At 52.0% G+C, this 12,257-nt stretch overlaps 2 protein-coding genes across 14 annotated transcripts in view; both read right to left on the bottom strand.

Moving 5' to 3' along the window:
* Window positions 1–631: 631 nt before the first annotated feature.
* On the bottom strand, window positions 632–4,735 carry LOC120765839 (M-phase inducer phosphatase 2-like). The gene is made up of 12 exons (XM_058424195.1): window positions 4,723–4,735; window positions 4,391–4,442; window positions 3,578–3,773; window positions 3,384–3,503; window positions 3,015–3,110; window positions 2,676–2,849; window positions 2,440–2,535; window positions 2,039–2,101; window positions 1,832–1,930; window positions 1,223–1,356; window positions 1,012–1,123; window positions 632–801 (listed from the first exon to the last, which is right to left on the bottom strand). Exons 1-12 carry the CDS (start codon window positions 4,733–4,735, stop codon window positions 676–678), a joined length of 1,281 nt encoding a protein of 426 aa, XP_058280178.1. The 3' UTR covers window positions 632–675.
* A 4,436-nt stretch (window positions 4,736–9,171) lies between these two features.
* The window catches only part of CAST (calpastatin), a 51,147-nt gene continuing 48,061 nt past the window's right edge, over window positions 9,172–12,257 (bottom strand). For 6 of the 13 annotated variants that reach the window (XM_040089547.1, XM_040089544.2, XM_040089553.2 and 3 more), the window contains 4 exons: window positions 12,062–12,151; window positions 11,134–11,208; window positions 9,968–10,034; window positions 9,172–9,488 (listed from right to left, as the gene is read on the bottom strand). In XM_040089547.1, the coding sequence (XP_039945481.1) occupies window positions 9,984–10,034; window positions 11,134–11,208; window positions 12,062–12,151 (216 nt within the window). In that variant the 3' untranslated portion in view covers window positions 9,172–9,488; window positions 9,968–9,983. Of the gene's footprint in view, window positions 9,489–9,967; window positions 10,035–11,133; window positions 11,214–12,061; window positions 12,152–12,257 lie in introns of all 13 variants that reach the window. The other 7 variants (XM_040089542.2, XM_040089546.2, XM_040089552.2 and 4 more) reach the window with 2 other exon arrangements.

The raw sequence follows: 12,257 nt of genomic DNA, 5'->3' as shown, positions 1-12,257 counted from the left end.
GTATCCTGGTTGTGGGTGTCCCACGGCCACCCCAAGTGTCCCAGGGGTTCTGCCAAGCCCAGCCTGCCCAAGAAAGAGGGTCCCATGGGGGTCCAGAGCCATACTGCTGCCACCCCACTATACAGGAATAGCAGCCAAGGGGCCAACACTTGCCCCTGCCCCACCCACCTTGTCCCTGGGGAAGCCACCACGGCCCACAGGCAAGCCATCGCCCCAGATCTGTCCTCTGACGGCAGCTGTCCCTGTCCCCAAACCCCCAGAGCCCTCCAGCCCAGCCTGCCCATGCTCCCAACCCCGGATCAGGGGCTCCCACCCCTGCAGCGTCCTGGTGTGGGCAGTGAGAGCTCAGGAGCCGGGTTTGTTCTCCTGCAATAGGAGTTTATTAACGGAGACTAACAAACGATCCTAACAACAGACAAACACAAAAATATTCATAACAATGAACATTAAAATATTCATAACAATAAACAAACAAAAATACTTATAACAATAAAGACAAAAATATTTATGACAATAAACAAAAATATTGATAAAGAAATGCAAACTTAATCTTAACACTAAATACCACCCCAAACCCATCCTAACAAACCAAACTAAGCTGAGGCTCATCCCCGATCAAGGGAACCCATCCTACAATCTCCAGCGTTCCCCTGGGGCTGCAGGACCCCCGAGCGCTCACAGGTTCCGCCCGCAGATTAAGAGCGCCCGCCGGCCGCGCCGGCTTTGCCCGCGGAATTTGCGCAGCTCCTCCTTGAACGCCGGGTGCTCCATGGGCCGATAGTCCCGGGGTTCGCAGTGGCTCTGCAATCCACGGCTCCATCAGCCCCCGCAGCGCAGCCCCGGACCGCTCCCATCCCGGGCCAAACCCAGCGTCCCCAGCCCCGGAGATCCCTCCCATCGTCGGGAAGATACTCAGAGCCAGAGCTGCCCCTCCTCACTGCCTTGTGCCACCCCTCCCTCCTCCCAGTTCCTGCCCTCCTGCCACCGAGGGGACACCGGGCGGGGACTCACCGGGAATTGGAAGAAGAACTCGCGGTACCCCCCCTTCAAGACGTAGAGCTCGGGGTAGTGCAGTTGGGGGTACTCGTGGCAGGACCGATCCCTCTCCCGCAGGAACTTGCACCTGTGACACAGAGAAAGCCCACGGGATCAGCCCCGTGCAGGGATCCGGGCGTGCCTAGGGGGCTGGCAGACCCCAGTGTGTCCCCATGCCATCACTCACATTTTGGGCCCCCGCTCAACGGAGAACTCGCAGTGGAAGATGATGATCACTCTCTTGCTGACGTCCAGGGGCACGATGGGCTGCTCCAGCAGGAATTCCTCCACGTCCCGCTGCAGCGGCAGGTTGACAGCGCCCTGGGAAGGGACAGAAGGCACCTTTTCCCCCTCTGCCTCCAATTCCATTTTCTGCAAGGAACGAAGGATGTTGTCCCCCAGCCTCCCCACCATCATGCTCCTCTTTCCAGTTGGGAGTCAACCGTTTTAGGGGTGGCTTGGCACTTTTCACTCGGCTGCTCTATCCCTCTGGGCAGCTCAGTACCCTCCATGGGGGCCTGCTCAACCCCTCTACGGCTCAGAATACCTCGGGGGTGCGGGGGGGGGGGGGGTGCAGGGCGCTGCTTTACTCCTCTCTGGGAGCTCAGTATCTTTGGAGAGGCTGCTTAATCTCTAGCAGGGTATGAAACAAATCCTGGGGGATCCTGAATCCCTGTTGTCTCAGCACTTCCTGGGGAAATGCTTAACCCCTTGTGGTGGGCTCAGCACCTCTGAGGGTTGGTGGGGTTCAGACACCACCCTCCTCCTGCCTCCAGGAGCACAGGGAGGTTCTGACCTTGATGTGGCCCCCCTCGTACTCGTAGGGGTACCGGCAGTCCACGACGATGCTGCTCTCGATGAAGCTGCTGAAGTGTCCTGTAAGCACTGCTGCCAGCTGTGCGGGGAGCGTGTCACCAAGGGGCCACACACGGGGACAGGCGGGGAGAAACAGACAGGCAGCCCTTTGGGTGGCGAGGCTGGGGAAGGGTTGCTGTCCTCTTACCATGCCAGGGGAGATGTACTTCAGGCCCTGGTCCTTCCCCTCCACCATCGGCAGGAGGTGAGGCTGGAGAAAACAAGCTGTGGGGTCATCCCCGTCCCAGGGACACCACCCGGGGACAGCACCTGTCCCTCCAGCCCAGGAGCCCACAGTGACTAGTTCTGGACCTGCGGAGGGGAAGGGGCAGATATAGATGGCTGTGCACAGGGATGGACCAGAGGAGCAGTGATGGGGATCTTCAACCACTCCAGGGGCTGCAGGCTGGGAAGTCACAGCCCCGTGTCCCCAGACAAGGGCCACCAGCTTGCTTTGGGCTCTCACAGCAATGTGGGGTTCCAGTGATGGTCCCTGATCAGAATAATGGGGACAGCACCCCCAGACCTGTCCCATCCTTGTGCCCCTACCTTGGAAAAGTCCCCAATGAGCTCCTGGTCATCATTGGCCAGCAGGTTCTTGATCTCCTCAAGCTGGGCAGACTTGGAAGGCTCCAGCCACACTCCCTGTGGAGGCACCAACCAGAGACACTCCCAGATGTCAGCAGGGGCTCTGGCAGAGCCAGGGCATGGCCCAGTCCTGCCAGCAACAGGCTGAGTTTCACCCCACAGATTCTCCATCACCCCACAGATTCTCCATCACCCACCAGCTCCACCGATGCCTCCTGGTCACAGCTGCCAGCCACCTTCCCCCGCCGCTTGGCCTTGACAGGGTTGTCCATGTCCGAGGGCTGTCCCCACTTCAGGACGGGCCTGGGAGCACTGCTGGGCCCAGAGGGCAAGCGGAAGGGCTGCCAGCACTGGCTGTGCTTCCCCAGACGCTGTGGGGAGAGCCCATGCTGCTGCCTGGGAGTCTGGCAAGTTCCCAGCACCAGGGCTGGTGCTGCTTACCAACCAGCCCCCACCCCAAGGACCTTCAGCCCCCTCTTTGGGTACCCCAAGAGGGGACTGTGGGGCTCCGCCCACTGCTAAAAGCTGCCACGTACCAGCTTTGCCGCCTTCCTCATCACTGGTGTAGTCACCAGGTTCTCCATCCCCTGGGGCACGGTGGTGTCATTCTGCCAGGGCAGCAGTTGGGGGGACTTGGGGAAAAGGCAGAGAAGATCGTGGAGGGAACAAGTCCTGCTAGCTGCTTCCCACCCCCAGGCAGGGATGGATCCCACACCCAAGGTCCATCCACCTCCCAGTGCCTTCCAGGTTTGGAGTCAGGGTGTCCCCATGACCCCACAGCCTGTCCATCTCCCACATCCACAGGTCTCCAGGGCACCCGGGGAGGTTGAGGTGGTAGTTCCTCTGTGTTCAGCCCCAGGATCACCCATCCTTGGTGCCCTCCCGAGCACTCCAGCTTCTCTTACCAGCAGCTCTGGTGCCCAGCAGTGGCTCTTGGCAAGGGGGTCTCTCCTGGCAACCCCATGGCTGGCGAGCAGCCGGCTCCGCTGGCCCAGCCTCTGCAGCTTCTTGGGAACAAAGCCCTCCTGCAGCAGGGGGGACAGGGCGTTAGCACCCCTCTGCCCCCTCCCTGACCCCCCAGGTCTCGCTGCACCCTCACCTCATCTTCGGGCTCCCTCTGGCGCCGCCGCACTCTGTCCCTCCGCACCTGGAGCTGGGAGATGTCCTTCAGAACCGGGCTGGCTTCCAGCTGCCACTGCTGTGCGACACCCAGGGGGTGAGAGGTGCTGCACAGACCTGCCCCTCTCCTGGCTCCATCCTCCTCGTCCCAGCTCGCCCAGGGACTCGGCAGGATCCTGCACAGCCTCCAGCACTTACCGGCAAGGAGTGGATCCTCTGGCGAAGGAGTTTCCTGCTGCAAGAGCCGGGAAAGGATCAAATGACAGCAGATGTCCTGAACCGCTGTGTCCCTCTCCTCTGCCACTGTCACCTCCGTCCCCTAGGTCCTCAGGGTGGGGTAAGACCTCCCCAGGGCTGTCAAAGCTCCCGAAAGGGACTTGGGGCAAAAGCACTTCTAGGCACTGAGTGAACCAATGGCCGGAGTGGGACCTCAGGAGGGGCACGGGGGCAGCCTGGCTTTTGGGTCTGGGACAAGGACAACCTGAGCACGGGGACAGCCTAGCATTCATGTCCTGCCGCACAGACAGAGAGCCAATTCTCTTACTCTTTGAGAGCTCTCCCAAATTCCGGGGTCGTTTTTTGGAAGTTGTGAGGAGAGCAGAGATGGAATTTATGGGGGGCTGGCATCCACGTGCCTGCCCAAGCAGCCCAGAGTTTCACCCCCCAGACACAGACTGGGGTCACAGCTGGATGCGCAGGCCCCAGCCAGGCTGAGACCGGGCCCTGCTGCTCGGGAGAGGCCGGGGAGGGACAGGGGATGTCCCCGGGGGAACACGGAGATGGGGCCACTCACTCTTCCTTCACGGCTACGGGGCTCTGCTGTGTGTACGAGTCCGGCCCCAGTCCTGCGGGAACAAGGCACAGGGGTAGTCCCGGTGTGGGGATCGGGGTCCTGGCCACAGCCCAGGGCACCAGGCAGGATGGGGCGGGCAGGAAGCCCTCCCAGGCAGGTGGCACCGCCGTTGGAAGCACCGGTCCCGCATGGAATGTCGCGTGTCACCCTGAGCAGGGTCCCCACAAGAGCGGTTCCTTGGCTGAGCCCCAGGGAGAGCCGGCATGGGCTCCTGCCCATCACTCCCCAGAAGCTCCCCCGCCTCGACCCCCTCGCCAGCCCCTCGGCCAAACCCTCCCGAGACATCCCCGACCCCGCTTCCAACACCCTCGGCACCACTCCGGAGCCGCGGGCGGTTGGGGACGGCTGCCGCACGGAGCAGCCCCATTCCTCACCTGCATCCTTGGGCTGGGAGGAGACGGAGTCCTGAGGACAATCCGAGGCCACCGGCTCCGGGGACAATGCGTGCCACAGCCGCGGGAGGGGCAGCCCCCCATGCCTTCTTTCCGGGGTGTCCCGGTGCCTACAGGCGATCGGGACGGGGAAGTGTCAGTGCCCCGGGTGCCCCTCTTCCCTTCTTGCCCTGGTGGGCCGGGGGCAGGAGCCGAAGGAGGGGATCCCAAAAGCGTTCTTTGGCATGGCCCCACCGCCGAGCCCCGCGCAGGGCAACCGTGTCACGTCGGGGAGTCCCGCGTGAGGCGAGCGAACAAAGCCACCTCCGTCCCCGGCCACCTCCTCACCGGTCCGGGTCCGCCGGGTCACCCCTGTCCAGCGCCAGCAGCGTGAGCGGGGTCGTACCCGGGGAAGGCAGCGGGGAGCTGGCCGCCAGCCCGGGCACCCCGGGGCCGCCGCACAGTGACATGGCCCGGCAGAGACCGAGCGAGCGAGGATGGAGCTCTGGCAAGTGACCAGGGACAGCAGACTAGAGAGATCGGACCTTCTTACGTACAAGAAGCAAGAGGTGAAAAGAGATGACAAGTGAGAGGTGGGGGTTGATAAAAGGCGGTAAGAGGTGAGCAGCGGTGAGCAGAGCTGACAGGTGACACCCGCTGCACTCCTGTTTACAGCAATAACAGGAACAGCAACAACAGCGGCACCCGCAGCCAATGGGAGACCGCGGCGGGCACGAGGAGACGATCCAGCCAATGAGAGGTTGTGGTGGGCGCGAGGGGACGGCTCTGGCCAATGAGAGGTGCACCGTGCGCCTGGGGGCGCAGCACCAGCCAGGTGGGGCGGTTTGGGAGCGGAAAGGCTCGTGGTCACGTGAGGAAGCGGGTCCAATGGGGAAAGGGGCGTGATCAGCCTTGTCCCCGCACGTGGCGTGACTGGACCTTGTCGCTGCAGGGGACGCTCTGTCACCTCCTCTCGTTGTCGCCTGCAGGGTGATAAACTTGTGACCTAACACTACCTTGACAACCAGGCCATGGCACTGAGTACCACATCCAGTCGCAAGAAAGCAAGGTTGAAATCTTGGAAGTCGGGTTTTCTTGGTGGATTTTCTTTTTTTTAAAGGCAGTTGTGAATGGCCTGCTCTCTTTACCTGCTGAAAACTCTGATTCCTGTATTAAACTTAACCAAAATCAGTCAACTGCCACTTGTGCTTAAGGGCATGTGATTTAATTGCTATTGCAAACCTGCCCTTGACATTGAGTTCCTGGTGTTTATTTCCTCTGTGGTTCCAGCCTGCCTCAGTTTTCTCATGGATGTGCCAAAACAGTTGGAATTTTAACAGAGAGGGGGAAAAAGATTCATAGTCTAGAACTAATCCTGAACGTTTGTCTGTGCCTCCCTTTTCTCCTACCTGGAGATCAAACCTGCCCAAGGAGTCCAAACCCCCATCATGGGTGTGTGATATATGTCCTAAAGTTAATTCGTGTTGATAGATAAAATTTAATATCATCTAAATAAATGTAAGGTTTTATTTTAATCCAACAAACTCAGAGTTAAGCAACTCAGAAGAGGGTGCAGGAATTCCTCTTGCTTGAAAGGACAAGGGAGGGGGAAACACGAGACATAACATGATTAAGAATTACCAGGAGAGAGACACAAACATGCTTTGGCTACAGATCGTTAAAAAGGAATGTAACATCTGCTCTGAAGTTACTTCATGTTAATAGAATATAAATTGTGATACTGAATGTATGATTATAAGTCCTGTATAAAGTAGCATGTTAGAAGTTAGGTTTTGTTTTAGCATTTTGTGGGTTAACTTGGGAAGAAGGGGGATTCAACACAATACAAAATATCCCTAGCCTGAAAAGGTTTAGGAGGGACACGGAAAGAGCTTGATTGGAATTACCAGAAAGGAGGACAAAAGACTGTCACTGCCAGGAATCGCTGAAAGGAAACAAAGGGCAACGGAACACAGAGATGATAGCCCGGAGAACCCGATGATGGTTTCAGATCTGTATCTTGATGGTCTCCGGCCAAAATCAGCATGTCTACACCACACCTGGAACCGACCATCGACAGCACTGTCCTCCTCCGCTGATCCATTCAGACTCTTAGAACTGAAACTAGCATACTTAATGAAGCTGCTTCAGATGGAGGACTTACATCATCTCAGGCCTCTCTCCGCGATCCAGTGTATAAAAAGAGGCTGCTGCAAACCCCAGATGTGAACTTGGGGGATAACAGACTGGCAGAGTGTGTTATCGTTCTTCACCCGGCGCCGACCCCGGGCTCGACGCTGTCCTTTTAATTGTGGCTGTCCGAGACTGTTATTTTGTCTCTTAATAAATTTCCAAATTTTGATTTATCGAATTTGGTCCTCTCATTTATAACAGGTGTTTGGAAGGCACCCTACCCTGTTCCACTGTGGAGAGCCAAGAGCTCTGACACAATCATGCAGAAAGCACCACTTTCTCTGGCTCATGGCAAATTCCATGTATTTTTAATATATACATCTATTAATATATAAAACAGGAATTCTAAGAAAGCTGTGCGTCATGCCAGTGACATTTTATGCTATTCAAGCACTGCTGACTGCTGCTTTTAAACATTTTTAAGGGCCAAAAGGGGAATTTGACAAAACCTCAAATTGGAGGTGATTTCAGATTAAGGTCTTTTTTTGTCCCTACTGTGCAGTCATTTCTTTTTGTGAGCAGTAAATGGCATTTCTGCTTTTTGCTTTTAACTGCTCAGCTCTGAGGGAAAATTAAGTGGCCTTCCTGGTACCCCAGAGCCTCATTATTTCTCCCTCCCCACCCTTTAATTTCAGATGTGCCCATTCTCCCAGATGCACTGCAGCCCTCCTACAGAAGAGATGTGACCTCACACATAGGTATTCCAGGACCTGTGAGTTTACTGTGCCTTTATCTGGGCACAATAAATTTCAGTGACTTACATCTCACTCTTCCAGCTACCTCCCAGCACAGTGGCAGTCCACAAGTTGGATTTGGGCTTGGTCAACCACAATGCAGCTTTGAAATCCAAAGGAAAAGGGGCAAAAAAAACCCTGTAGCAGGATCTTGATGTGCTTGTGAAGGCTTTGGTAGAGTCACCAACATGTAAAGAAAAGAGGGCCTGGGCACTGGAAGGGGCTGTCCAGGGAGGAGGAGTCACTGTTGCAGGAGATGTTTAAGAAAAGTCTGGATTTGGTACCAAGTGCCATGGTCTGGTTCACAAGGTGGTTTCAGTCATAGCTTGGACCTGATGATCTCAAAAGTCTTTCCCAACCTAGTTGATTCTGCAATTCTGTATTTTTTTGGGTTTTTAAACATTTTAGATTTGATTTTAATATACCAGTGTTTGTGGGGTTTTTTTTATAATTTCTAGGCTTTCTTCTGCCTTACAGCAGCAGTCATAAATGAAAAGCCAGGAAGGGCACAGTGCATCCTTAAAAACTTTATTGGAGTGACACGGTGCAGACTGCAACTACAGTCACAAGTCTAAATATCCCCAACTTCAGTCCCTGCGCCACCCCTGCCTGCAGACCCCAGGCTCTGCTGCCAGTGGCCTCCCTTTTCCAACCCACAGCAGAACTGTACATGCAAAAGGATGGACAAAATGACATTCTGCAGGGCAGGGAGGCAGAGGAAAACCCATGGAGGTGGTGGTAGCCCAGGGCTGTGGCAGCTGACCTGTGAGAGGCGCCTGGCCGTGCCTGTCCTCGCAGGGAACAGGAGAAATGGGGCTTTGCTCTTTGCAGCATCACCTTCAGCCCCATCCCTGTGTTCCCTGCCAGAGTTCCAGGAACAGGAGGACTAGAAACAGTGCAAAATAAGATAAAAAGGAGCCTGCCCCAGACCTGAGCTTTGATTGCTGCTGAGGCTTGGGATTTTCCTTTCCTTCCTCACCCTTGTGTGTTGGTAGCTGTTACATTTGTTATTTGTCCAGTCCAGGAGACTCCTGAAATTATGAGATAACAATACATAATACAACTGGAAATAATGCTAATAATAATTAAAAAAGGAACATCCTGCCGTAGTGTGTTTTAACTGCGGCTAGAGGCAGCATCCCAAATACCTGCTTGATATCCAGACTTGCTGGAAGAAGCGGCTAATCCCCAGTTTCTCACTCTTTAGCTACCCCACAGCTGGCCTGCAGCTTCCCACCAGGAACTGGCCTGAGCAGAAGGCTGTACAACCCAGCTGAGTGTAACTAAAGCTCTCTATATCCCAGAGTACTTAATGCATTCACTGCAATGTTAAAAAATGCTAGCACATATGAACTCTTCAGAGATTTACAGGCACTATGCGGAGATTATGTGCAAAAGTCTGCAGATTTTTTTTTCCTTACTCTTCTTTGGCATAGCTCTTCATTGGAATATATTTGCAATATATTTCCTGCAAATAGAAAGCTTTTTCTCCCTCTGAATGCTGAAGGAAATTACAAAAATGTCAGACTCTATAAATCTGAATAAACTGAATTGCTGGGGGAAAGAAACAAACCACCTGAGTCTACTAATGGGAAAAAAGAAAAGATGAGAAAAAGTCCAGCAAGTGTTACTATACAAAAACCACCCAGAATAACTATGTGCTTTTGGCATCAGCTTTTGTTCTTCAAGAATAATCATCCACCAACATAAAGACGACATTTTACACGACAGAGCAGGATCCTGGCAGGGAGAAAACAAAACAAAAACATAAAGTCAGAGTGCTCATCTTCTGTTAATTGGAAATAAAACTCACAGCATAAATCTGGGATGAATTATGGGAGCAAGCCTCCAGAGCAGAGGTAATGACACAAGGTCAATATCCTAAAGATCAAAACTCCCAGCTGAGATGTGCTTGGTCCTCATTACTCTTTGAAAATGTCTTAGGGAAGCAGCACTTCACACCTTGGAATGCTTAGAATTCCACCAGCCTAAAGGAGTTGAGCTACATGAAGTAGTTCTGTGCAAAATGAATGGATAAAAGGTGTGAAAAAACTTTCCTGCTTGGGAACTCTGAAGTGCAAAGTCATCCCAAGCATTTTAACAGCAGTTTTAATCATGCCTTGGTTTGGCTCAAGGACTGCTAGCAAAACCCAGGTTTAATTCACAAGCATGAAGTTGTCTTTGTGGTAACCCAGGGAAAAGGAAACAAGAAATCTTACCTGGTAAGGTTAATGTTTAGCTTGTTTTCTGCTTCTCAGATTTGCTGCTGGAGGACTGTCCCTTTGCCTAAAGAGAGGATGAGACAATGAGGAACTGATCCAAGCTAAAACCTGAAATCAGGCAGTGACAAGACACTCTCAGAATCACAGTTCAGACACAAATACAAATACAAATGAAATAGAGATAGTGTAGCAAGAGTACTTGTGTACTCCTGCTGTGTACAAATATTTTCACCTTTCTGCCTTCAATTGCATTCTTTCAGACAGAGTGGGTTGCGCCTGACCTCGTCATTCCCTGTTCCTTAACACCCTTTTACCCACACCAGTGATCGGGTTACAGCTCCTTCTGAAGAGGAGATAAAGACACACCTCCCAGTTTACACTGGGAACTGCAAGTCAGTTCTGTGGTCACACAGAAGGCACCTGTGGTAATTTAATAATAACAACAACCAGAAATCCTGTCACTGACATCTGAAATGGAAATTTCCAGAGCAGATGTAATTATCTGAATCAGAAATATACTGCACGTATCCTCTGTGAGAACAGTATGATGGAACAAGCTCCACCCTGACCTGAATCAATTTTCTATACTTCGGGATAAAAAAAGCCAAGTAACATTTTTATCTTCCCCTTCTTCTCTCCCCTCTCCCACCACCCGTTTTTTTTTTTTTTTTTTTTTTTTTTTTTTTTTTTTTTTTTTTTTTTTTTGTTTTGTTTTGTTTTGTTTTTTAAATCTACAAACAGCAGTGGTTGTGGTGTGGTTGTAGGAGTACTTGTTAATCACTTTTGGGATGCCATTACTCAAAACTGTTAAGAAATGAGAGAAGTGGTGGGAATCATGCCCGAGGCAGCTATAGGCATGCAAAGTGGGACTCTTAGATCAACAAATCTGGGAAGGAGAACCCTTTGGATCATGCACTGAGCCCCCCCGCCCCCGCCTCAGAAAAAACACACTCTCTTTGAAAGATACATACTTTTTACCCGTTTATTGCCAAGTTCCCTTGAAATAGAGAAAGACCTTTCTCCTATGCGCATGTTTACAAAAATGGGTCAAGTTTAATCTATTGATGTAAAACTCCCCCCAGAATAACAACCTTGTAATATAAATCCAAAATCCAGCTGCCCCTCTTGTATGACTGTCCATATTACAATAAATGTGTTTCTACCGTTTTAGGGTCTCTGGGCTTTCCTTTATCCTTTGAGGTTGGTTTAGTGGTTGTAGCTTCTTTTCCACTTTTGCCCTACACTCCAAAGAAAAAAAAGCAATTACAGTTACAAGGAGACTAGAGCACAGGTAGCTTCTGCTCTGACACCTGCCAAAACACAATCTTTTGAATGGGGATAGCAGCAACAGAAGCCATGCTGACAGGAGACTCCATCAGAAAAACCTGGTAGAGATGGACAGATTTTGTATTTACTACCAAGCAATAATGCAGCAGCAGCAGCAGATTTAGCCCTGTATTGCACAAGCAGATGAAGCAGCACTTGAAACACCAGTGGTCCTGTCTTCAGCTGAGTGAGGATTCTGTGCTGTGGGAAGCCCCTGGGGGAAGCACTGCAGTGGCCAGAAGAGCTGTTTAGAAACAGCTCTTTCCTCCCAGGAATGCAGCTGATTTGAACATCGGTTTCAAAGCTGCTGCTCCTTTCCTAAATTGCAGGACCTCTCTAGTACATTCCTTCTGCTTCTTCTTGTCAACTCTGCTGTTTTCCCTAACATATCTAAATGTCTTTGCTGCTCCCTGCTTTTTTCTCTACAAAATCCTTTCCAACTGTATCTAGGCTCCAGCTAGCAACCACTGCCACACAGTGCTTCCTATCATTGAACAAAGGTTTCTCTGCCTCTCTGCAGTTTTTGAACACTCTTAAACATTTCTCTGCTCAACTTATTTCTTCAAGTCTGTCTAAAAGCCTCTAATTACCACAAACCTTCCTTTCTCCAAATACTTAATACATAGCAAAATACATCCAACTTCCACTCCAGAAGTGAATCCCTGCATCTGGACAGGCTTCCTGTAAACCTAAAATGAGCTACTGCAAAGAAAAGTGAGGAGTGAAAAACTTTATTTTGTGAGTTACTAGCAGAAGATGTCCTACCTTTGAGTGCTGCGGTGTAGCAGGAGCCTTTGTACAAGTATCAAAGTCACCTGATAAGGCATCAATAGCTGCACTGTCAGCTGTAGGTTTCTGCAATAATTTTAATTTTGAAGTCACAAAATGTGCAACCCAGCTTACCACAGTCAAATTAGGGGTTCGGGAATTTATGTCTGCTTTAATTAATTATCCCTTTTCT

Source organism: Hirundo rustica, chromosome Z, assembly GCF_015227805.2.
Source record: "Hirundo rustica isolate bHirRus1 chromosome Z, bHirRus1.pri.v3, whole genome shotgun sequence".
NCBI lineage: Eukaryota > Metazoa > Chordata > Aves > Passeriformes > Hirundinidae > Hirundo > Hirundo rustica.
Note: the sequence above shows the minus strand (reverse complement) of the source record. Positions and strands in the feature narration are given on the sequence as shown.